Raw genomic sequence first — 27,213 nt, 5'->3', positions numbered from 1 at the left:
GACAAAATTTGCTACACATATTACAGATACCATGATACAACATTATTGACAATCATTAAGCATTTTGAATATTAAATGAATTTTCATAATTAGGGATATTTATCTGAATTGACTTGATCAAAATTGATGAAACTTGCTATGTACATTAAAGACACTATAATACAACATTATTGAAAGTCATAAAGCATTTTCTCTTCAGCCAATTCCTAATTTGCATATTTAATGATCTTTCCTAATTAGAGAGATATATCTGAATTGACCTGACCAAAGTTGACAAAATTTGCTACACATATTACAGATACCATGATACAACATTATTGACAATCATTAAGCATTTTTACTGAAGCCAATTCCTAATTTACATATTCAATGAACTTTGCTTATTAGGGATATATACCAGGATTTACTTGATCAAAGTTGGCAAAACATGCTATGTACATTGACGATTATACCAGGTAGTAGGTTAAAACAATATCGAAAGTCATTTCACATTTTCATGTCAGCTAATTTATAATTTGTATATCTGATGAGCTTTCACAGCTCGGCATATATGGCTTGAAGGACTTGGCTAACAGAAATTACACTTGGTGTATAAAGTGGTGATACAAGAACTGAAGAGCAGTCAAATAACTTTGATATTTTTATTTCAGCTAATTACATATTTGTATACTTCATGACCTTTAAGAATTAATCGGCGGTGATTATTGTTCATTATGTTGATCATAATAATTTCAATGAAGTTGCAAACGTGGCAACAGTTCATATTTACACATAACTTCATTATATAATGAAACACATGAGCATTTAAAGTTCATATCTGGTTTTTGACAAAATATCACGTGACCTTAGTCTGCTAAGTAGATCGATTTTCGGCTCGATTTATTGATCCCGTAGTCGATATGCTTGCCACTGCAACCTAAATACTTATACTTGCTGTATAAAATGGTGATACAATGACAGCAGTCAAACAACTGTAATAGTTTTATTTGAGCTAATTACATATTTGTATACTTCATGACCTTTTAGAATTAATCGACGTTGATTATTTTTCACTATGTTGATCATAATACTGTCAATGCAGTTGCAAACATGTCCCAAAGGTTCAAATTTACACATAATGGCAATATGTAATGAAACACGTGAGCATTTTCAGTTCATATCTGGTAGGTATATAGGGATAACTATGGGATACAATTTATTTCACACAATGTCATGTGACCTTGATGACCTTTGACCTCAAATATACATATTTCTCTGTAACTCAGTGACCACAAGGGCTACAGCCCTCATTTGGTATGATGGGACAGCTTATGATGCCACATATTGTACCTCATTAATTATGCACATATCTAATTGTGGGCAAGCCAATAGAGCTGGAGGTCTGATTTTCGGTATATAAGGTAACTATGAGATACAATTTTTTTAGACAAAATAGTATGTGACCTGGGTGACCTTTGACCCAAATATACATATATGGCTATAACTCAATAACCACAAGTGCTACACACTTCATATGTACTATGATGGGAGACCTTATGGTGCCATATCCTGTACCTTATTAATTGTGCAAAAATTTAATTCTGGGCAAGTCAATACAGCTAGAAGTCTGATTTTTAGCTCCCATAGCCATATGTATATATGGCAATGGAAGCTATTCTTATAGGCTAGGAAAATGTCTGTATGTATGTATGTCTGTATGTCTGTATGTCTGTCCGTCAACATCAAAAACTCCAAAACCGCTGTACATTTCATCTTAATATTTGGTGTGTACATGGATGATGGGCTGTAGATGAGATTTTGTTCAAATGAAGTTGTCATTGCCAAAAATATGCAAATTAAGTGAAAAAATGTAAAAACAGTCAAAATTGAAAAAACTCAATAACCACTGAGCAGATTACATGAAAAAGTAGCATGTAAGTACTTTGGGCTGACATGAAATGATTGTGCGCATCTTGGGTCAGTATCTTGTACTTGCTATTTTTCATGAATTTTTTTGTAATTTTCTCCCATTTTTGGTCAAAAAATCTCCTGCTCTGAAACCACAAGTCCGATTGATTTGAAACTTGGTATGGAAGTGCATAGGAGTGACCTTTCCCAAATTTGGGCAAATCGTGGTGAAATTTGCATATTTTTAGTTTACACGTCCATAGACTCCCATGTATAAGGCAGATCTCCATAGACTCCCATGTATAAGGCCACAAAAAATAAAAATTTAGTTTCTCATCGTATTCATATTGCAAAAAGGATGCAGTGACACAATTTTTAGTGCCAACGGATGAAGTCTAGTGAGCTTATAGATTGGGTCATGTCCGTCTGTTCGTCCATCCGTGAGTCCATCCGTTCACGCAGATATCTCGGATATTTTGACAAAATGTCACGTGACCTCGGTGACCTTTGACCTCAAATATACATATTTTTCCATAACTCGGTAACCACAAGTGCTACACCCTTCATGTTTGGTATGATTGGACACCTTATGATGCCACATACTGTACCTCAATAATTATGCGCATATCTCATTCTGAGCGAGCCAATAGAGCTGGATGTCTGATTTTTGGTATATAGGGATAACTATAGGAGAGAAATTTTTTGACCAATTGTCATGTGACCTCGATGACCTTTTACCTAAAATATATGTTTATGTCAATAAATAAGTAACCACAAGTGCTATGTCCTTTGTATTTAGTAGGATGGGAGACCTTATGACAACACACACTTTACCTCATTAATTATGTACACATCTAATTCTGGGCAAGCGAATAGAGCTAGAGATCTGATTTTTTGGTATATAGGGATTAATTAGCAATATAATTTTTTTTTCCAAAATGTCATGTGACCTCCATGACCTTTGACCTTGATTATACATATATATGCATATTTCAGTAACCACAAGTTCATTACCCTCCAATTTTGATAGGATATTAGACCTTAAGATGTCACATCTTGTACCTCACTTTACTAGTCGCCTGATAATAGACCGCCACATACTCCATCAGGACAGATTGGTGTTAATGTATGCAACTTATATTAATGAGCCAAATCATGCTGTATATACAATTAAATGTATCTAACACAAATCTCATGTATCCCATATCCCAACGCCATGCCTCCAAGTCAATTACTGCTTACCAACAACCAACTATTTCAACTGGTCTCACACTTGAGGAGCTTCAGTGTCCTTGACGCTATTTTTCATACTGTTCATACAAGAAAGCTGGTGGCCTTGTACTGTATAAGTCCGAGTAAGCTGTTATACTCGGTGTATGCAAGTCTGAGTACTCACATTTGTAAGTCAGAATTGGTTTTGGAATTCAGAGTTTATGGTTAGAAGTACTCCTATATACTTGATGGATTATGTTAATATTTTGATACTCTGAAATTATGATCTCAAAGTTGCAATATTTGGAAAGAAGAAGTGCTTAGAAAACAATTGTGACCAACCACCTTTAATAAATTAAAAAGTCATAGAATAATTTAAAGGCATTGTGTAACAGGGCAAGGGGGAGACAACTCAAAGTGTATTCAAACTCTGGAAAGTTACATAATCTTTGTATTTCATTTCAGATGCCTCGCAAGAAGTACTGGAAGAAGAGTAGAATGTGTAAAGAAGAGGATGCTGCCCTCTTAAAAAACAGCACAAAATCAGAGGATGCTGCCCTCCTAAAGTATTGTGGCAAACCAGAGGATGCTGCCCTCTTAAAAAACAGCACAAAATCAGAGGATGCTGCCCTCGTTAACTATTGCAGCAAACCAGAGGATGCTGGCCTCTTACAAAACAGCACAAAATCAGAGGATGCTACCCTCCTAAACAACAGCGACAAACCAGAGGATGCTGCCCTCCTAAACAACAGCAGCTATGAATTGCCAAAGCAGTCAGAAACATTGAATATTAACAGTCAAACAATACGTGAGAAATTAAGCGATAACACTTGCAATGAAACTCAAAAAGAATGTGAGACATTGGATAATAACACTCCAGTACAGTGTGAGAAATTAAGCAGTAACATTTTACCTAAAAATGCAACTGCCAAATGTGACAATGGAGTCTGCAACCAACATGAGATACTTGCTGACATGGACAAGAAATCTGTGATGAGCACAGTAAGTACCACTGTGACTGTGTTAAAAGAAGCAAATTCTTGTAGGTATGATTCTAGTAATATTTCTGATGAAGTAGTTGATGTTACTGCTACAGGTAAAATCAGAAATAGTGTTGGTAAATCTGATATATTAGAAAAGTATGATACAATGAGTATTGTTGAAAGACACATGGAGACCAAAGTAAGTACAAGTGTACAAGATGCAAACAATGAAGATGTAGTATTGATAAGTGACATAAGGGAATCTAAATTTCCCTTTTGTCCACTGACAATAAGTGTTTGTCAACAGTTGTGTGTAAAACTTGGCATACAGTATAAAGATAGTGTTGGAATTTTTGACAAGGTTCATAATATTGAAGCTGGAGAGCCATGTACAGTTAAATCAATTGAAGGTGATGGCAATTGTTTGTTCAGAGCATTATCATATGCTATCAGCGGAACTGAGGATAATCATGAGACAGTAAGATCGGCTATTGTAAATCACATGATTCTGAATAGTGAAGTATATGATGGTTATATGAGGGAGGAATTCTGTTCCGTTTCAGACTACATTAGTAAGTCAAAAATACAACAGCTTGGTGTATGGGGAACAGAGACAGAGATTTTGGCTGCTGCAGATTTATTGTGCTCAAATGTATTCACCTATAGCGGAAATCAATGGCTTAAATTGTCTTGTACTCTAATTAATGAGAACAATATTGATACTGGAGAAGGTATATATCTTAATCATCTTAATGGAAATCACTATGAATTTGTGAAGTGTGTCAAGTTGCCACATTCTGGAGCATGTTCTTTGCCAAACAGTTGTGACCAAATCATTGCTAATGTTACTTTGAAGAGGGAAAGTAATATGGCACAAGCAGCAGATTTTAACTGCTGCATTTCTGACAGTAATAAGTATGAAGCAGATGATTATAAGAATGTACAGAAATTATTTGACAGTCTTGATGAACCTTCAAGTGAGCAAAGTGTTACATCAATGAAACGAAAACGTATTGGTGAACGGTTGCGTAAGAAATTAAGACGAGAAAAATATGAACTGAAAAAAAGTGTGAAGAGTGCAACAAATATATGTTATGATGTAAAACCTAGTAAAGCTGCCAGAGAGTATAAGTTATATCATGGAAATTGTGAATTTCGAGAGAAAAAGAAGACAGAAAGTCGGATGAAATACTATGGAGATAAGGTCTACCAACAGGTGAGAATTGAACAGAATAGAAAAAGATATCGAGAAGATGCAGAGTACAGAGAAAGAAACAAATTGCTAAGTTCAGGAAAATATCTTCGAGATGCTGAGTTTCGAGAGAGTAAAAAGGCAAAATTTGTGAAAAGATATGAGGAAGATCCAGAATTCAGGGAAACAAAGAAATCACAATTTTCAGAAAGATACCAGCAAGATTCAGAATTCAGGGAAATAAAGAAATCACAATTTTCACAAAGATACCAGCAAGATGCTGAATTCAGGGAAACAAAAAAATCACAGTTGTTAGCAAAGTATAAAGAAGACCATGAGATAAGAGAAACTAAGAAAGCTCAGTGTGCTTCACACTTCAAAGAAAAGTATCAGCAAGATTTTGAATTTAAAGAAGCATCGAAAGCACGATTTGTTGGTCGATATGACAAAAATCAAGATTTTAAACAACATGTATTGGATAAAAGTAAGACGAATAGGTTAAATGCTAGACTGAAATGTCAAAATATGGAACATGTTATTTTTGCTTTCAGAAAAGAATTGTCAAATGTTCCAAATTGTGTTTGCTCTGTTTGCCATAGACGGCTGTTCAGAAAGCAAGTACTGCTATGTACAAAAAAGACATATTGTTCAAAAGCAGGGATTTGTAAAACCATCGCCAACAAATGTATAACAGATGAGTATGTGCATAAATGCAGCCATTTGTGTAAGGAAGATTGTCCAATTAAGAATAGTGCAGCTAGTAAATTGTGGATATGTTACACATGCCACAACAAGCTTTTACAGGGACAAATGCCAGCTCAAGCTGTTGCAAACAATCTTGAAGTAAAGCCAATCCCATATGAACTAAATTGCCTGAATGGTTTAGAGCAACACTTGATTGCATTACACATTCCATTTATGAAGATGTTAGCTTTACCTAAAGGTGGACAGAATGGTGTTCATGGACCTATAGTATGTGTGCCATCTAATATAGAGAAGGCTACTAGTATGTTGCCTCGATGTGAGACAGATGATCAGATGATAAAGGTGAAACTGAAACGTAAACTTAGTTATAAAGGTTGTTACCAGTATCAGTTTGTGAAGAAGGGTCATGTAAAGAATGCTTTGGAATACCTGCAGAGGAATAACAAGTTGTACAGGGATATAAAATTTAATGTGGAATGGGAAAACACACTTGAAAAACAAAAAGAAGATAATTCAGATTCTGATGAAGATGATGGGTTGTTAGACACAGACAATGAAAATGAACCTGATCAAGATGTTCATGGAATGTTTGTTGACACCTGTTTTCAACCAGTTGATATAGGTCAAGATATTCTTGATTATCACTTTGAGGATATTGTTTGTGTTGCACCTGGAGAGGATAATGCTCCTGTTAGACTTTTGATGGATGAATGTAATGAAGCGAAATGCTTTCCTGTTTTGTTTCCAACTGGTTCACCAACATTTCATGATGATCGAGAGGTTAAGATAACATTAGGTCGATACCTGCAAAGTCGTTTAATGAATGCGAGTAACAGGTTTGCAAAGAGTATAGATTACATATTTTTTGCACAGTATCTTGCAGAAGTAGAACAGGTTGTGTCAAATGTGTCAATTGCCTTGAGGAAGGGAAGTGCTCATGCTTGTGGTAAAAAAGTGACCAGTGATGTTCTAACAAACAAAGAGTCTTTGAAGGAAATTTTGAAGTGTGATGAAGGTTACAAATTTCTGAAGCCAATCAGAGGAACCCCTCCTTATTGGCAAGCAACACAGAAGACTTGTTTGCAATGATAAGACAACTAGGCATACCAACATGGTTTTGTTCCTTTTCTGCTGCTGACCTAAGGTGGACAGAAGTAGTTGAAACAATACTTCGTGAGCAAGATGATACACGTAATGCTAGTGATCTTGATTGGTCTGAGAAATGTGCTATTTTGAGGGCAAATCCTGTAACTGCAGCAAGAATGTTTGATCACAGATTTAATTGTTTTCTAAATGAAGTCATAAGGTCACCAGCAAACCCTATTGGAAAGATTAAAGATTATTTTTATCGAGTGGAGTTTCAACAGCGTGGTTCACCACACACACACTGTTTATTTTGGGTTGAAAATGCTCCGAAAGTTGACAAAGATTGTGATGAAGATGTTGTTGGATTTGTTGACAAATATGTAACATGTGACATGCCATCTGTGGATGAGGATGAGGAATTGCATGAGATTGTAAAGACAGTTCAGACACACAGCAAAAGGCACTCAAAATCATGCATGAAAAAGGGTACTGCATGTAGATTTAACTTCCCAAGACCTCCTTCCAAGGGGACATTCATATGTCGCCCAGGTGACAGTGTAGATAGTGAAAATAAAGATGATGATGAAAAGTCAGAGACTGATAATGTTGTACCAAATCTGGCCAATGAATTGGGAATTGAAGTGCCACAGGTAGAGCTAGACGATACAGCAATTGGCAAGATGATCGCTACAAAAATCTTAGAAAGAGTTTGGGCATTTGTCTGTGACGAGAAGAAGGAATTTCAATCTGTGGATGCATTATTTAATGCAGTTGGAATATCGCAGGATGTGTTTGAGAAAGCATATGCGCTTCGTTCCAAGAAGACAAGTTTAGTTTTAAAACGTAAGCCGAATGACCTCTGGGTCAATCAGTACAATGCTTATCTCCTTCGTTGCTGGAATGCAAATATGGATATCCAGTTTGTTGTAGATGCCTATGCCTGTGTTGTGTATATTGTTTCATACATCTCAAAAGCTGAAAGAGAAATGGGTTTACTGTTGGAACATGCTCAAAGAGAGGCTACTAAAGAGGGCAATTTGGATGCAAAATCTGCACTAAAACAATTGGGTAGTGTATATCTGCACAATAGAGAAGTAAGTGCTCAGGAGGCTGTATATAGAGTTTGTGGATTGAAGCTAAAACAATGCTCACGGAAAGTTCAATTTATTGCTGTAGGAGAAAATCCTATCAAGATGAGCTTACCCTTCAGTGCAATACAGAAAAAATTGAAAGGAGAACAAATCGATGAAGAATCAATCTGGATGACAAGTATTGTTGATAGATATAAAAACAGACCAAACAAGAAAGAGTTTAATTATATGTGTCTTGCCAGTTTTTGTTCAGAATATAGAATTGTTTCAAGTACAGAAATGTCCAATGTAAAAAGTAGGAAACATAAGATGCCTGTTGAGAAGTTGCAAAATGGTGCAGGATACATGCAAAAAAGATCTAGAACTGAACCAGCTGTAATTAGATACCCAAGATTTTCAGAAACCAAATATCCTGAGAAGTATTTTCAAAGCATCCTGCAACTTTTCCTGCCCTATCATGTTGAATCTCAACTGAAACCTAAGGCTTTTGAAACATATCAAGATTTCTATTGTAATGGTGCAGTGAAATTTCAAGGAGGCTGTTTGGAAAAGGTGAAAGTGATAGTAGATAGCAACAAAGCTTTATTTGAGAATGATACTGATGCAATTGATATGGCTGAAGAAATGTTGGATATGAATGGTCCATTAGAGGATGCATGGGCTGAAATATGTCCAGAAAGTGAATTAGAAAGAATGGAATGTCTTGAATCACGTAGAAATTGCCTTGATAATGATGATTTTGAAGAGGCTGATATTCCTGATTTAGTGCAAAAACCACGTGGTGATTGTCATGTAGAAGTTTCCACATCTTCACTACCAAGAGTAAAGGTTGAAGCAATGCTACGATCATTGAACAGGAAACAATCTGAAGTGTTTTACAAAGTTAGAAAATGGTGTTTAGACAAGAGCAATGGCAAGCATCAAAAGCCATTTAATGTATTTGTTAGCGGTGGTGCTGGCACTGGCAAAAGTCATTTAATCAAAACAATTTATTATGAAGCAACACGAATACTGGCACGTATATTGCCAAAACCTGATGATGTTTCTGTACTATTAACTGCACCTACAGGTGTTGCAGCGTTTAATATTGGAGGCACAACTTTACATAGTGCATTCTCAATTGCTGTAGATTCAAAGTTGCCGTATCTACCTCTGCGTGAAGAAAAGATAAACACTCTTCGTAGTAAATTGGAAAATCTTCAAATTTTAATTATCGATGAAATTTCCATGGTAGACCGCAAATTGTTGCATTATGTTCATGGAAGATTAAAGCAAATTAAACAAACTTGCAATTCTACTGCATTTGGAAATGTATGTGTTATAGGAGTAGGGGATTTTTATCAACTGCCTCCTGTAAAAGGCAATCCATTGTGTATTGACAATGAAGCAGTTAGTTTATGGAAAGATAATTTCCGCATTGTAGAATTGACAGAAATTATGAGACAGAAAGAGTACAAATTTGCAGAGACACTGAATAGATTGAGGGTTAAAAAGAAAAGTGACGAATTGGCACCAAAGGATTTTGAGATGCTGCAAAGCCGTGTAACTGGCGAGAAATCTGATGCTATTCACATATTTGGTACCAATGCTGAAGTGAATAATTGCAATGTTACAATGCTTCATTCTTTGTGTACAGATCCTGTGTGCATTGAGGCTGAAGATTACAGTAGAAATGCTACAAGTGGCAAAATGGAAAAAATACAAGGACATCATGCCAAAGTATACAGAAAGGATTTGGCAAAGACTCTTACAATTGCCATTGGTGCCCGAGTGCAACTGACCCACAATATTGACATATCTGATGGACTGGTAAATGGTGTCTTTGGAACTATTTCTCACATTGCATTTACCACTAGTCAATGCTTTCCATCAACAGTGTTTGTTGTATTCGATGATGCAAAAGTTGGTGTAAATTTACGTAGAAAAAAAGTGATACCATCAGATATTGAAGAAAATAGCACCCCTATTGAACCACATGAAGTTACTGTCGCACACAATGGCGGAATTAGGAAACAATTCCCAGTGAGACTAGCCTGGGCGTGCACTGTCCATAAAATCCAGGGAGTGACGAAAGAACAAACAGTTGTTAGCTTGAAAAAGATGTTTGCAGCTGGACAAGCTTATGTAGCTCTAAGTAGAGTGACATCATTGGATGGACTAGTCATTGAAGATTTCCAACCATCTTCAATATATTGTAATGAAAAAATTACAGATGCCATTGCGGAAATGCCACCATTTCTCAGTGAGCCAGATTTAACATTTGAGGGACGTTTTTCGTGCTCCTTGATATTGCATAACATACAAGGGCTGTGCTCACATATTGAAGATATTCGTAATGATAGTCTATTTATGGAGTCTGACTGTATTTGTTTGACAGAAACTTGGTTATCTGATGATCAACAGCACTTTGATCTGGAATTAGATGAGTTTACATTTAATCATCAACCAAGAAGTAAATCATATGACCAATATAACAAGAATACTGCAAGCTTGCTCTCTCAGTGCCATGGTGGTGTTGGAGTATATTGGAAAACATCAATGTCATGTGAAATTTTGCATCCAGGTATCTCTAATTTGGAATGTATAACATTTTGTTTGAATGATGTAAATGTGAAAGTGGCCATTGTATACAGACCAGCATCGTATAGTGCCCCTACATTTAGGAAATTCTTACTACTTTTGATAAAAGACATGGACAAATATAAACATACAATAATAATGGGTGATTTTAATGAAAACTTGTTTGTTTCAAGATCAACAGTTGCATTAATGGAAGAACATGGCTTCAAGCAATATGTCTATCAAGAAACCACAGAACTGGGCACATTGATTGACCACGTTTATGTGAAAGGTATTGACAGTCTAAAAGTTGAAGTTATACCAAGATATTTCAGCTTTCATGAAGCTATTAGGATTCAAATTTGTTGAATTGCGCCCGTCCAAATCAGCAAGCTCTCTGCAGCGGGAGCTTTGGGAGGGAGAAACTAGACGGCCTCCCAATTTTTTTATTTATTTTTTTTATTTATTTTATTTATTTATTTATTTCATTTATATATTTGTTTATTTATTTATTTTATTTATTTTTTAGGACATTCATAAAGTATGTAATGTATGGGGTGGTCACTTTGCATCAGACAGGGGAATCTTCAAGAACATCAGAAAAAAAATTGTTAGGGTTAGGGAGGTTACAGCTTATTTTGTAATACAATGTGGAGGATAATTTAAGAAATATTTTATAGAAAGTCTTTTCATCCCTGTAGATGGAAACTGACCACCTTCCTGTATATAAGTTAAGGACTATGGTGAAAAATGAAATTAAGAGATATGGCTATGACGGACTTAAGAATTGAAATAAGTGCATGCAAATATTGTATTTGTTATGTGATTTTTATGTTTTTGACCTAAAAGAAATGCTTTTATTTAGATGTTGCCATTAGTTGCTATAGATACTCTAATGAAATACAGAAACTTCTTGACCTCGCTGATGTTCCCATAAGACTAGATATAACTAGACTACAAAGGAGATTTTGTTTGAATATCATATGAAACTGGTCTAATAATCATTTTAATGCAAGGAAATTCAGTTTCAACTGGTTTAACGCTAACAAATTTATTTAGGTGATCTATAGTGAGAAAGTATTGTGGTTGCTGCAGTATAGTACTCTAATGTTTATTTTATTACAATCAATGTTGACAAAGGTTAGTCACTAATAATTGATGATGCAAAACTGTTGCATATTCACAATAGTTTTGTTGCAATGCAGCCACTGTACATTGTAGATGAACTTCTATAGATCACCTACTGCATTGATATCTGAAAAATGAGTGAGACTGTATTACTCTTAATGAGTGAGACATAGGAGTGTCCAAGTCAACAAGCCATTGATCTTTTTACAATTACATGCATACAATTACAGATTTTGTCTGTAGTATGTGTGTTGTCAAAAAGGTAGACATTCTACTGCTCCAAATTGAACGACTGCTTCTTGAAATAGATGATTCAAAACGGAAAAGACTACTAATGTTTGAAATAGCTGGCCCAAACTGGAAAAGTGGTGGCATTTATAGTCAGTAATTTAGAGCCCTGTATTACTTAACAATACATGTACATACTGTATGAATGTTCCAAGTTTGCAATATTCTTTTACATTGTTGGCTGTTGACTTATTTACTTATTTATTCATATTTAATTTTAAGAGCTATATCCTATAGTAAGCAAAGAAATTTAATAAGGTGTGTTTACAAGTCCACATTGCAAGTGGTAGCTAATGTATGAGTTCTTTAACATGAAATACTGGAAATGATGTCTGTAAAACTTGTGTGAAAAGATGAAGCAAAACTCATGGATGTGCTGACGCAGTTTGTTGTATTTTTCAAGGAATTTATCTTAGAAGCATGAGCATCTGACTTACTGATTGTCATAGCTGTCAGAGCAGGCTATCAATGTGTTTGCCATACAAATGTTAAACATTACATAATGAACAAAATGTTTGCCAGTTGTAATATCTGTGCAAGTTGTGGCTGGCTAGAGCATAGTCTTGCTTTCCAGACCTTAGAGGCGTCACTTTGACATAATATCATAGTAAGGTGTGCTGCAAGCAGTTGGGAGTATGACTTTAGCATCAAGCTGCAAAGTGAGAAGAGTGAGTCACAAAGCAACGAGGATATGTGGCGACTACAAATATCGATATTTTAGGATATTTATAGCTACCAATTTAATAGAGAGACAATGGAGACACTTGTTAAAACCGTTGTGCATATTCAAGACAAGGCACTTGTAATAACAACAAAGAACAAGATAAATCTTAGAGTGTTTAAGAAACTCATCGCAAGTGACTTTTACACAATCAACTGATATATCAATGATTCATAAAGACTTTCAGGGATTCCTTCAAGTTATTGACATACTAGAAAACTGCTAACACTGGACAAACACCATAGCTAGTTCAACCCAACAAATGGAGCTGTACAGCACAATTGAAGAAAGCAATTGATTGTTGCAGAGAAAAGGTCTTGATAAAGTGTGTGAGATACAAGCACATTGAAGTTATTGCCTTTTTAATATGTGGAAAAAGACATGCTACATGAACTTGTTGGCTGGTATGGAAAGCATTGGTACGATACATACAAAAACAATTACAAGATCATGTCTAATGCCACAGCAATAGAAGGGAGTTGCTACATGACAGTGAAACATAAAATAGAGATGGAAGCTGCCACTTCATGTTTTGAAGTGTCAATGTCTCGTGCTTCAATATAGGGAGATTTGGAAACTACATGTATGACATTATATACCATATCATGAAATACTTTGCAGAATTTTCATCAATTAAGTACATTGTATGGTTACATGATCATTAGTTCTTTAAAGAAAAATGGTTTATATATTTGTGTGACATATGGTGCATATCTTTGCCAGGTGTCAATCATGTGCCAATTACTTCGTGAGTTGAGTTTCAAAAGACCTCATTTCTGTAGATGGTAATCTATTGTGAATGAATCTTTATGCTGTGTTCTGTTTGTTGTGTAAAAGTCTGAAACCATTGAAGGTTCAAGGAAATTCCAACGTCAGCAAAGAACTGAGGATATAAGTTTATAAATGTACTATGGCAGACTCACATGTAGTTTCTCAACATTTTTTTGCCAAGTTATGACATATAAGCATGCTTCATGGTCTCTCTATATTTTCAAGGAAGTCTTCAACTTTGTTCATAGTCTGCAACAATGTAGTCTTGACAAGTACAATGTAACTGATATGTAATCACAATGCAGCATGATTCTATGCTGCTGGAATCAACCTGACATGTACACTTCTTTTGGCTTTTACATGAATATTCAACCTGGGCATGCTGATATGTTATATTTGAATATAGTGCTGTGCCTGCCTAATTCACATTATCTCAATGGAATACATCATTGGTAGTCTGGAAAGCAAGACTAGCTGGAACATGGCTTAACGTGCAGAAAGATGATGCCACACTTGGTATAATGTTATGATGAGTTCAAACAGGCTGTGTGACTGCATACTGAGTATTTGTGCTTTTGGACAGTTTCAAAGGCTGGATACCATGGTAGTACTATTATACATTAAATTATACCATACCAGTATATTGATCAGACAAATGCAGCCATCTTATTAATCAAGACATTAAAACAATGTGGTATATTCATGATATAACACAGTTAGCACATTTGCAAACTCCATGCCAGAGTTTCAATATATTGTTATGATATAATAGCAATATATCACACCCAGAGACCAGATACCACTGGGTTTTGACCAGTTCACTTTAGACATGCACTCACTACGGCTCGTGCATTTATGTCATGAAGTGGTCAAATTTCATTCTATATATTGTTGCTTGGTGTGGTTTATTGCTTAAATATACAGCAAGTCACTTACCAAACACAGCATATTTTGCTCAAAAATCACTTTTTTGCAAATATTTATTCAAGTTTAATAAATTTATTGACCCAAAATTAAAATATTGGTTGTGTTCACCTTTTAGCTTCTTGAACATATGAGATAAAGAAGTGTCAATTTATGCAAATATATGCATATCACCCAATTTTCTGGCTTCTTTTTCCTCCCAAGTTCGAAATTTCAAAAGAATTTAACTCCACTCTGGCTGGCACAAATTTTCTGAAATTTTCACATTATGTTCCTTAAATACTGTATAACAAAAAGACTATTTTGTTTTGCAATAAAGTTATTACATTTTTAATAAGAGGCATTTTAATTTTTCTTATCATTACGCCAAATATACACCCACTTCATCTTTTCACTAAACTACTGCCATCATACTAAACTATGGAGTCTCTGCTTTTTGAAAATATATGGTATGAGGGGGTTTCCTTGTCATCTTTGATGAGAAATGTTGCTTTGAAAAAACTGTTGGCAACACGCAGCTCCACCTTAAGAGATAACTTTCATGGTCAAAATTGTTACACCCATTGGAACAGTGCAGTATGACTTTCTTCAGTCTTTGTTCATTATTAGCTACTCGATTGTAATGAAATAATATGGTGATACATCTACTGTGAAGAAGAGTTTCTAATATCATTTTGTTTTACTTTTTGTTAGTACTGTATGGTGAAACTTCAAGTAGAAGTAATTGCTCAAAATGAAATATTTTTGTTATTATTGAATTTTACACATGTATGTAATAATGATTGTCTTGTTAGTGTTCTTCCAAGTCTTAATAGCTATGGCTTCCACCGAGTTTAAATAAAGGGAGTTAAAATCTCATCATTAGTCAAGGCTCAATGACTTGCATATCACAATTTTTTCTTCTTTATGGTGTAGTTGTCAGTGAATTTCTCTCCTTAAGGATAGTATGAAACATCACTCCCTCCTGTATTATCTGATAGACAGAACTTGATATCAGAATTCATGGACTTTATCATGTTGATTGCTTTACGGAAGTAAACCTGTGCTATTTATAAGAAAAGAATCATATTTGTATCATGGTGAGAGAAGTATACGGAAGGTAGCATGTGGCTGTAGTTTGCAAATGTGTATATGTGAACTGCTTAAAAATAGAATGTAGGTATCGTTCAAAAATTTTAAAGTAAACTTTGTAACTTGTTTTGTGTGGCACAAAACTGGGAGTGGCCATTACTGCTAGCATCCACAAGGGAAAACACGATAAAATGTAAGCTATTTCTTATTTAAGGCAGCCCTTTCATGATTCATTTATGTCACAAATACAAATTTTCTGTCAAAGGTCATCTGACTATTTTGAATAGAAAGTTGTTGATGTAATTTGTGGAAGTATGTGAAAAGTCATTCAACTTCACTCTTTAGGTCCCTGAGAAAACTATTGGAAATTTGCCAATGTACCAAAGAGACACACAACTAGCTGTTGCAGTTGTTAGATAGAGGAAAGTAGGTCAAGGGTCTTTCTAATCACATGCCCAATCCAAAAGACTTTTTCAAACTTTAAAGTACCTACTCTAAGGATGATGCAATAAAAATATATGTTCAAATAATGTGTTGGTTCTGGAGAAGATGAATTTTGAATATTTTTTGCTGTTAATTGTTGGGTTTTTGCAAAAACTGATATGGCAGCAAAACCGCGTGACTAAAGAAATGTTTTTTCTCAAACTTGACTGAACACTAAGAATGATGCAATTTAAAATTTCAAATAATGTGCTGTATTGCTTCTTCGGAAAATTTTCAAATATCAATTTGAAATAATTGAAAATCCAATATGGCTGCAGAATGACGTGACTGATCGCCATGAATTTTGCAAACTTCAAAGTGCTCACACTGAGAACGATATGAGTGAAATTTAATATCAAACGGTGTGTTCGTTCTCGATAAGATTTTTCAATAATTTGGAATATTTTTGAATATGGCTTTTTCTTAAAGATTAAATTGGTATTTTATAAAATCCAATATGGCGGCTAAATCATGTGACCAATTCAAATGTCTTTTGCAAACTTGAAAAAGATCACTCTAAGGATGACATGAGTAAAATTTCAGCTTAATTGGTGTGTTAGTTCTGAAGAAGACGATTTCTAAAGATTAAATCAAGGTATTTTTTGAAAATCCAATATTGTGGCCATATCACGGGACCGATTCTGATCTTTTGCAAACTTCAAAGAAATCACTCTAAGGATGACATGAGTACAATTTCAGCTCGATTTCTGTTTTAGTTCAGGAAAAGAAGATTTTTAAAGATGTAATTGGTATTTTTCGAAAATCCAATATGGCGGCCAAATCACTTGACCGATCCAAATGTCTTTTTCAAACTTGAAAAAGATCACTCTAAGGATGATATGAGTGCAATATCAGTTCCATTGGTGAGTTTGTTCTGTAAAAGAAGATTTATGAAGATTAAATTGGTATTTTTCCAAAATCCAATATGGCAGCCAAATCACGTGACCGATCCAAATGTCGTTTGCAAACTTGAAAGAGATCACTCTAAGGATGACCTGAGTAAAATTTCAGCTCAATTGGTGTGTTGGTTCTGGAGGAGAAGAATTTTAAGGATTAAATTGTGATTTTTGCAAAATCCAATATGGTGGCCAAACCACTAGACCGATCAAAGTGTCTTTCGCAAACTTGAAAGAAATCACTCTAACAATCACATGAGTAAAATTTCAGTTCAATTGGGGAGTTTGTTCTGGAGAAGAAGATTTTTAAAGATTAAAATGCGATTTTTGCAAAATCCTATATGGCGGCTAAATCACGTGACCGATCCAAGTATAATTTGCAAACTTGAAAGAGATCACTGTAAGGATGACATGAGTAAAATTTCAGCTCAATCGGTGAATTGGTTCTAGAGGAGAAGATTTTAAAGATTAAATTGCGATTTTTGCAAAATCCAATATGGCGGCCAAACAACATGACCGATCAAAACGCCTTTCACAAACTTGAAAGACATCACACTTAAGATATTACATGTAAAATTTCAGTCTAATCAGTGCGTTGGTTCTGGAGAAGAATATTTTCAAAGATTAAATCACGATTTTCGCAACATCCAATACGGCGGCCAAACGACGTGACCAATCAGAACGCCTTTTGCAAACTTGAAAGAGATCACACTTAAGATGTTACATGTCAAATATCTGTGGAATCGTTGTGTTGGTTCTGGAGAAGAAGATTTTTCAAGATTAAATCACGATTTTCAAAATTCAATATGGCGGCCAAACCACGTGACCAATCAAAACGCCTTTTGCAAACTTGAAAGAGATCGCACTTAAGATGTTACATGTCAAATTTCAGTCGAATCGGTGTGTTGGTTCTGGAGAAGAAGATTTTTAAAGATTAAATCACGATTTTAGCAAAATCCAATATGGCGGCCAAACCACGTGACCGATCAAAACGCCTTTCGCAAACTTGAAAGAGATCACATTTAAGATATTACTTGTAAAATGTAAGTCAAATATGTGTGTTGGTTCTGGAGAAGAAGATTTGTAAAGATTAAATCATGATTTTCGCAAAATCCAATATGGCGGCCAAACCACGTGACCGATCATAACACCTTTCGCAAACTTGAAAGAGATCACAAGAGATCACATTTAAGATATTACTTGTAAAATTTAAGTCAAATATGTGTGTTGGTTCTGGAGAAGAAGATTTGTAAAGATTAAATCATGATTTTCGCAAAATCCAATATGGCGGCCAAACCACGTGACCGATCATAACACCTTTCGCAAACTTGAAAGAGATCACACTTAAGATGTTACATGTCAAATTTCAGTCGAATCGGTGTGTTGGTTCTGGAGAAGAAGATTTTTAAAGATTAAATCACGATTCTCTCAAAATCCAATATGGCAGCCAAACCACATGACCGATCAAAACGCCTTTCGCAAACTTGAAAGAGATCACACTTAAGGTGTTACATGTGAAATTTCAGTTGAATCGGTGTTTTGGTTCTGGAGAAGAAGATTTTTAAAGATTAAATTGGTATTTTTCAAAAATCCAATATGGCGGCCAAGGTCACGTGACCGCATGCGATTTTATTGGCAAATTTTTAAGACCTTTGGCCATGCTTGCTATACAAAAAATTTCAAATCGACTAGACCCCTGGGTATTCTGGAGAAGCCATTTTTAGGTTTTTGGAAAATCCAACATGGCCGCCAGGTCACGTGACCAATTGAAATTTGTATACCCAGGTGCACGAGATCTCATAGGTACCTATTAGCCCTGCAAGTTTCAGAAGTTTGCGGTAAGCAATGTTTGACTTCTAGGTCGACAAAAAAAGAGCGGAAGAAAAAGAAGAAGAAGAAGAAAGTTGAATTCCTATAAAACCAATAGGGGCCCAGCCGGTAGGCTTGGGCCCCTAATTAAAGCTGCAAGCAGCGTTGGCGGGGCCCAAGCGGATAACATGGTTTAAACTTTTTGCAGTGATGATATTATGTGCAAAATTGAAGCTTGGAAAAGAAGGATTTTAAACATCATCTCATATTTACTGTGTGTTTCACTAGCTATTGCATGTTGTACGCAAAATCCAAGATGAAAGCCAAACCATGTGACTGATCGAAATGCAGTTTGCAAACTTGAAAGAGATTAAACTTAAGATGATAAGATCCTACCAAATATGAAGGGTGTAGCACTTGTGGTTACTTAGTTATGAACATATACTATATTTAAGGTTAAAGGTCATCGAGGTCACATGACATTTTGTCCTAAAAATTGTATTGCTAAGTTATCCCTATATACCAAAAATCAGAACTCTAGCTCTATTGGCTTGCCCAGAATTAGATATGTGTATATTAATGAGGTACAGGATGTGGTGTCATAAGGTCTCCCATCATACCAAATATGAAGCGTGTAGCACTTGTGGTTACTGAGTTATGGACATATATGTATATTCAAGGTCAAAGGTCATCGAGGTCACGTGACATTTTGTCAAAAAAATTGTATTGCTAAGTTATCCCTATATACCAAAAATCAGACCTCTAGTTCTATTGGCTGGCTCAGAATTAGATATGCGCATAATTAATGAGGTACAGGATGTGGTGTCATAAGGTCTCCCATCATACCAAATATGAAGGGTGTAGCACTTGTGGTTACTGAATTATGGACATATACGTATATTCAAGGTCAAGGTCATTAAGGTCACGTGACATTTTGTCAAAAAATTGTATTGCTAAGTTATCCCTATATACCAAAAATCAGACTTCTAGCTCTATTGGCTGGCTCAGAATTAGATATGTGCATAATTAATGAGGTACAGGATGTGGTGTCATAAGGTCTCCCATCATACCAAATATGAAGGGTGTAGCACTTGTGGTTACTGAGTTATGGACATATACGTATTTTCAAGGTCAAAGGTTATCGAGGTCACGTGACATTTTGTCAAAAAAATTGTATTGCTAAGTTATGCCTATATACCAAAAATCAGACCTCTAGCTTTATTGGCTGGCTCAGAATTAGATATGCGCATAATTAATGAGGTACAGGATGTGGTATCATAAGGTCTCCCATCATACCAAATATGAAGGGTGTAGCACTTGTGGTTACTGAGTTATGGACATATACGTATATTCAAGGTCAAAGGTCATCGAGGTCACGTGACATTTTGTCAAAAAAATTGTATTGCTAAGTTATCCCTATATACCAAAAATCAGACCTCTAGCTCTATTGGCTGGCTCAGAATTAGATATGCGCATAAAATCCAAGATGGCGGCCAAATCATGTGACCAATCCAAATGTCTTTCGCAAACTTAAAAGAGATCACTCTAAGGATGACATGAGTAAAATTTCAGTTAAATCGCTGTGTTTGTTCTGGAGAAGAAGATTTTTAATGATTAAATTGCGATTTTCGTAAAATCCAAGATGGCGGCCAAATCACGTGACCGATCCAAACGTCTTTCGCAAACTTGAAAGAGATCACTCTAAGGATGACATGAGTAAAATTTCAGCTAAATCTGTTTGTTGGTTCTGGAGAAGAAGATTTTTAAAATTAAATCGGTATTTTTCGAAAATCCAATATGGCCGCCAGGTCGCGCGACTATTCGAAATTTCTATACCCAGGTGCACGAGATCTCATAGGTACCTATTAGCCCTGCAAGTTTCAGAAGTTTGCGGTAAGCGGTGATTGAGTTCTAGGTCGACAAAAAAAGAGCGGAAGAAGAAGAAGAAGAAGAAGAAGAAGAAGAAGAATATTGAACTCCTATAAAACCAATAGGGGCCCAGCCGGTAGGCTTGGGCCCCTAATTAAAGCTGCAAGCAGCGTTGGCGGGGCCCAAGCGGATAACATGGTTGAAAGATCTTGCACTAATGATATTATGTGCAAAATTCGATCTTGCAAAAGTATGATTTTGAACATCATCTCATAGTTACTGTATGTGTCAGTGGGAATTGCATGTTTTACGTAAAATCCAATATGGCGGCCAAACCATGTGACCGATCGAAATGTCTTTCCCAAACTTGAAAGAGATCATACTTAAAAATGTACGAGTAAAATTTCAGTTCAATCGGTGTGTGTCGGTTCTAGAGAAGAAGATTTTTATAGATTAAATGTGATTTTCTCAAAATGCAAGATGGCGGCCAAACAATGTGACCAATCCAAATGTCTTTTGCAAACTTGAAAGAGATCACTCTAAGGATGACATGAGTAAAATTTCAGCTCAATCGGTGTTTTAGTTCTGCAGAAGAGGATTTTGAAGATTAAATTGGTATTTTTCAAAAAACCCAATATGGCGGCCAGATCACGTGACCGATCCAAATGTGTTTTGCAAACTTCAAAGGGATCACTCTAAGGATGACATGAGTAAAATTTCAGCTCAATCGGTGTGTTAGTTCTGGACAAGAAATTTTTAAAGATTAAATAACGATTTTCGCAATAATCCAATATGGCGGCCAGACCACGTGACCGATCAAAACGCCTTTCGCAAACTTAAAAGAGATCACACTTAAGATGTTACATGTCAAATTTCAGTTTAATCGGGGTGTTGGTTCTGGAGGGGAAGATTTTTGAAGATTAAATCACGATTTTCTCAAAATCCAATATGGCGGCCAAACCACGTGACCGATCAAAACGCCTTTCGCAAACTTGAAAGAGATCACACTTAAGATGTTACATGTCAAATTTCAGTCGAATCGGTGTTTTGGTTCTGGAGAAGAAGATTTTTAAAGATTAAATGGGTATTTTTCAAAAATCCAATATGGCGGCCAAGGTCACGTGACCGCATGCGATTTTATTGGCAAATTCTGAAGACCTTAGGCCATGCTTGCTATACAAAAATTTCAAATCGACTAGACCCCTGGGTCTTCTGGAGAAGCCATTTTTAGGTTTTTGGAAATCCAATATGGCCGCCAGGTCACGTGACCAATCGAAAATTGTATACCCAGGTGCACGAGATCTCATAGGTACCTATTAGGCCTGCAAGTTTTAGAAGTTTGCGGTAAGTGGTGTTTGAGTTCTAGGTCGACAAAAAAGAGCGGAAGAAGAAGAAGAAGTAGAATTAAAGCTGCAGCAGCGTTGGCGGGGCCAAGCCGTTAACATGGTTGAAAAATCTTGCACTAATGATATTATGTGCAAAATTCGAGCTTGCAAAAGTAGGATTTTGAACATCTACTAGTTACTGTACTTTGCACTTGGAATTTAATATTTTACGGAAAATCCAATATGGCGGCAAAACCACGTGACCGATCAAAATGCCTTTCGCAAACTTGAAAGAGATCACACTTAAGATGTTACACATAAAATTTCAGCTCAATCGGTGTGTTGGTTGTTGGGAGGAAATTTTTAAAGATTAAATCATGATTTTCTCAAAAATCAAATATGGCGGCCAAACCACGTGACCGATCAAAACACCTTAGGTAAACTTGAAAGAGATCACACTTTTTATGTTACATGTGAAATTTCAGTCGAATCGGTGTGTTGGTTCTTGAGAAGAAGATTTTTAAAGATTTAATCACGATTTTTGCAAAATCCAATATGGCGGCCAAACCACATGACCGATCAAAACGCCTTTCGCAAACTTGAAAGAGACAACACTTAAGATGTTACATGTCAAATTTAAGTCAAATCGGTGAGTTGGTTCTGGAGAAGAAGATTTTTAAAGATTAAATCATGATTTTCGCAAAAATCCAATATGGCGGCCAGACCACGTGACCGATCAAAACGCCTTCCGCAAACTTGAAAGAGATCACACTTAAGATGTTACTTATCAAATTTCAGTAGAATCGGTGTGTTGGTTCTGGAGAAGAAGATTTTTAAAGATTTAATCACGATTTTTGCAAAATCCAATATGGCGGCCAAACCACGTGACCGATCAAAACGCCTTTCGCAAACTTGAAAGAGATCACACTTAAGATGTTACATGTGAAATTTTAGTCGAATCGGTGTTTTGGTTCTGGAGAAGAAGATTTTTAAAGATTAAATTGGTATTTTTCAAAAATCCAAAATGGCGGCCAAGGTCACGTGACCGCATGCGATTTTATTGGCAAATTTTTAAGACCTTAGGCCATGCTTGCTATACAAAAAATTTCAAATCGACTAGACCCCTAGGTTATCTGGAGAAGCCATTTTTAGATTTTTGGAAAATCCAAAATGGCCGCCAGGTCACGTGACCAATCAAAATTTGTATACCCAGGTGCACGAGATCTCATAGGTACCTATTAGCCCTGCAAGTTTCAGAAGTTTGTGGTAAGCGGTGTTTGAGTTCTAGGTCGACAAAAAAAGAGCGGAAGAAAAAGAAGAAGAAGAAGAAAGTTGAATTCCTACGAAAACAATAGGGGCCCAGCCGGTAGGCTTGGGCCCCTAATTAAAGCTGCAAGCAGCGTTGGCGGGGCCCAAGCGGTTAACATGGTTGAAATATCTTGCACTAATGATATTATGTGCAAAATATGAGCTTCAAAAAGTAGTATTTGAACATCATCTAATAGTTACTGTACATTTCACTTGAAATTTAATATTTTACGGAAAATCCAATATGGCAGCAAAACCGCGTGACCGATCAAAACGCATTTCGCAAACTTGAAACACATCACACTTAAGATGGTATATGCAAAATTTCTGTCAAATCGGTGTTTGTTCGGGAGAAGAAGATTTTTAAAGATTAAATCACGATTTTCGCAAAATCCAATATGGTGGCCAGACCATGTGTCCGATCAAAACGCCTTTCGCAAACTTGAAAGAGATCACACTTAAGATGTTACACGTCAAAATTCAGTTGAATCCGTGTGTCGGTTCTGCAGAAGAAGATTTTTAAAGATTAAATCACGATTTTCGCAAAAATCCAATATGGCGGCCAGACCAAGTGACTGATCGAAACGCTTTTCGCAAACTTGAAAGAGATCACACTTATGATGTTACATGTCAAATTTCAGTCGAATCGGGGTGTTGGTTCTGGAGTAGAAGATTTTCGAAGATTAAATCACGATTTACTCAAAATCCAATATGGCGGCCAAACCACGTCACTGATCAAAACGCCTTTCGCAAACTTGAAAGAGATCACACTTAAGATGTTACATGTTAAATTTCAGTCGAATCAGTGTTTTGGTTCTGGAGAAGAAGATTTTTAAAGATTAAATAATGATTTTCGCAAAAATCGAATATGGCGGCCAGACCACGTGACCGATCAAAACGCTTTTCGCAAACTTGAAAGAGATCACACTTAAGATGTTACATGTCAAATTTCAGTCGAATCGGGGTGTTGGTTCTGGAGAAGAAGATTTTTGAAGATTAAATCACGATTTTCTCAAAATCCAATATGGCAGTCAAACCACGTGACCGATCAAAACGCCTTTCGCAAACTTGAAAGAGATCACACTTAAGATGTTACATGTCAAATTTCAGTCGAATCGGTGTTTTGGTTCTGGAGAAGAAGATTTTTAAAGATTAAATGGGTATTTTTCAAAAATCCAATATGGCGGCCAAGGTCACGTGACCGCATGCGATTTTATTGGCAAATTCTGAAGACCTTAGGCCATGTTTGCTATACAAAAAATTTCAAATCGACTAGACCCCTGGGTCTTCTGGAGAAGCCATTTTTAGGTTTTGGAAAATCCAATATGGCCGCCAGGTCACGTGACCAATCGAAATTTGTATACCCAGGTGCACGAGATCTCATAGGTACCTATTAGCCAGCAAGTTTCGGAAGTTTGCGGTAAGCGGTGTTTGAGTTCTAGGTCGACAAAAAAAAGACGGAAGAAGAAGAAGTAGAAGAGAAGAAGAAGAAGAAGAAAGTTGAATTCCTATAAAACCAATAGGGGCCCAGCCGGTAGGCTTGGGCCCCTAATTAAAGCTGCAAGCAGCGTTGGCGGGGCCCAAGCGGTGAACATGGTTGAAAAATCTTGCAATAATGATATTATGTGCAAAATTCGAGCTTGAAAAAGTAGGATTTTGAACATCATCTAATAGTTACTGTACGTTTCACTTGGAATTTAATATTTTACGGAAAATCCAATATGGCGGCCAAACCACGAGACCGATCAAAACCTATTTCACAAACTTGAAACACATCACTTTAAAGATGGTATATGCAAAATTTCAGTCAATTCGATGTTTGTTCGGGAGAAGAAGATTTTTAAAGATTAAATCACGATTTTCGAAAAATCCAATATGGCGGCCAAACCACATGACCGATCAAAAGGCCTTTCGCAAACTTGAAAGAGATCACACTAAAGATGTTACATGTCAAATTTCAATCGAATCTGTGTATTGGTTCTGGAGTAGAAGATTTTTAAAGATTAAATCACGATTTTCGCAAAATCCAATATGGCGGCCAAACAATGAGACCGATCAAAACGCCTTTCGCAAACTCGAAAGAGATCACACTTAAGATGTTACATGTGAAATTTCAGTCGAATCGGTGTGTTGGTTCTGGAGAAGAAGATTTTCAACTATTAAATCAGATTTTTCGCAAAATCCATATGGCGGCCAGACCAAGTGACTGATCAAAACGCCTTTCGCAAACTTGAAAGAGATCACACTTGAGATGTTATATGTCAAATTTCAGTCGAATCAGTGTGTTGGTTCTGGAGAAGAAGATTTTTAAAGATTAAATCACGATTTTCGCAAAAATCCAATATGGCGGCCAGACCACTTGACCGATTAAAACGCCTTTCGCAAACTTGAAAGATGTCACACTTAAGATGTTACATGTCAAATTTCAGTTGAATCGGTGTGTTTGTTCTGGAGAAGAAGATTTTTGAAGATTAAATCACGATTTTTGCAAAATCCAATATGGTGGCCAAACCACGTGACCGATCAAAACGCCTTTCGCAAACTTGAAAGAGATCACACTTAAGATGTTACATGTGAAATTTCAGTTGAATCGGTGTTTTGGTTCTGGAGAAGAAGATTTTTAAAGATTAAATCACGATTTTTGCAAAATCCAATATGGCGGCCAAGGTCATGTGACCGCATGCGATTTTATTGGCAAATTCTTAAGACCTTAGGCCATGCTTGCTATACAAAAAATTTCAAATCGACTAGACCCCTGGGTCTTCTGGAGAGGCCATTTTTAGGTTTTTGGAAAATCCAATATGGCCGCCAGGTCACGTGACCAATCGAAATTTGTATACCCAGGTGCACGAGATCTCATAGGTACCTATTAGCCCTGCAAGTTTCAGAAGTTTGCGGTAAGCGGTGGTTGAGTTCTAGGTCGACAAAAAAAGAGCGGAAGAAGAAGAAGTAGAAGAAGAAAGTTGAACTCCTATAAAACCAATAGGGGCCCAGCCGGCTGGCTTGGGCCCCTAATTAAAGCTGCAAGCAGCGTTGGCGGGGCCCAAGCGGTTAACATGGTTGAAATATCCTGCACTAATGATATTATATGCAACATTTGAGCTTCAAATAGTAGGATTTTGAACATCATCTAATAGTTACTTTACGTTTCACTTGAAATTTAATATTTTACGGAAAATCCAATATGGCGGCCAAACCACGTGACCGATCAAAACGCATTTCGCAAACTTAAAATCACATAACACTTAAGATGGTATATGAAAATTTCTGTCAAATCAGTGTTTGTTTGGGAGAAGAAGATTTTTAAAGATGAAATCACGATTTTCGAAAAATCCAATATGGCAGCCAAACCACGTGACCGATCCAAACGCCTTTTGCAAACTTGAAAGAGATCACACTTAAGATGTTACACAGAATATTTCAGCTCAATCGGTGTGTTGGTTGTGGAGAAGAAAATTTTTAAATATTAATTCATGATTTTCCTAAAATCCAATATGGCGGCCAAACCACATGACCGATCAAAACGCCTTTCGCAAATTTGAAAGCGATCACACTTAAGATGATACATGTCAAATTTCAGTTGAATCGGTGTGTTGGTTCTGGAGAAGAAGATTTTTAAAGATTAAATCACGATTTTTGCAAAAATCCAATATGGCGGCCAGACCACATGACCGATCAAAACGCCTTTCGCAAACTTGAAAGAGATCACACTTAAGATGTTACATGTCAAATTTCAGTCGAATCGGTGTGTTGGTTCTGGAGAAGAAGATTTTTAAAGATTATATTACGATTTTCGCAAAAATCCAATATGGCGGCCAGACCACGTGACCGATCAAAACGCCTTTCGCAAACTTGAAAGAGATCACACTTAAGATGTAACATGTGAAATTTCAGTCGTATCGGTG

At 36.2% G+C, this 27,213-nt stretch overlaps 2 protein-coding genes across 2 annotated transcripts in view; one reads left to right on the top strand and one right to left on the bottom strand.

The window, feature by feature from the left end:
* LOC139144669 (acyl-CoA dehydrogenase family member 10-like) overlaps positions 1-27,213 on the bottom strand; it is a 121,734-nt gene that overhangs the window by 39,760 nt on the left and 54,761 nt on the right.
* LOC139144662 (uncharacterized) lies at positions 1,142-11,978 on the top strand. Its single transcript, XM_070715377.1, has 3 exons — positions 1,142-1,400; positions 3,565-4,101; positions 9,793-11,978. The coding sequence occupies exons 2-3, from the start codon at positions 3,565-3,567 to the stop codon at positions 9,934-9,936; spliced, it is 681 nt and encodes a 226-aa protein (XP_070571478.1). The 5' UTR covers positions 1,142-1,400; the 3' UTR covers positions 9,937-11,978.

The sequence above is a fragment of the Ptychodera flava genome, chromosome 12, assembly GCF_041260155.1.
Source record: "Ptychodera flava strain L36383 chromosome 12, AS_Pfla_20210202, whole genome shotgun sequence".
NCBI classification, from domain to species: Eukaryota; Metazoa; Hemichordata; class Enteropneusta; family Ptychoderidae; genus Ptychodera; species Ptychodera flava.
This window is presented reverse-complemented; position numbering and strand designations above follow the sequence as displayed.

Excerpts from the sequence above, each read along its gene's own strand:
- LOC139144662 (XM_070715377.1), top strand. The coding sequence starts at position 3,565 with ATGCCTCGCAAGAAGTACTGGAAGAAGAGTAGAATGTGTAAAGAAGAG. Across the intron at positions 4,102-9,792 it reads AGAAATCTGTGATGAGCACA|ATCCTGTGTGCATTGAGGCT; the intron begins GTAAGTACCACT and ends CTTTGTGTACAG.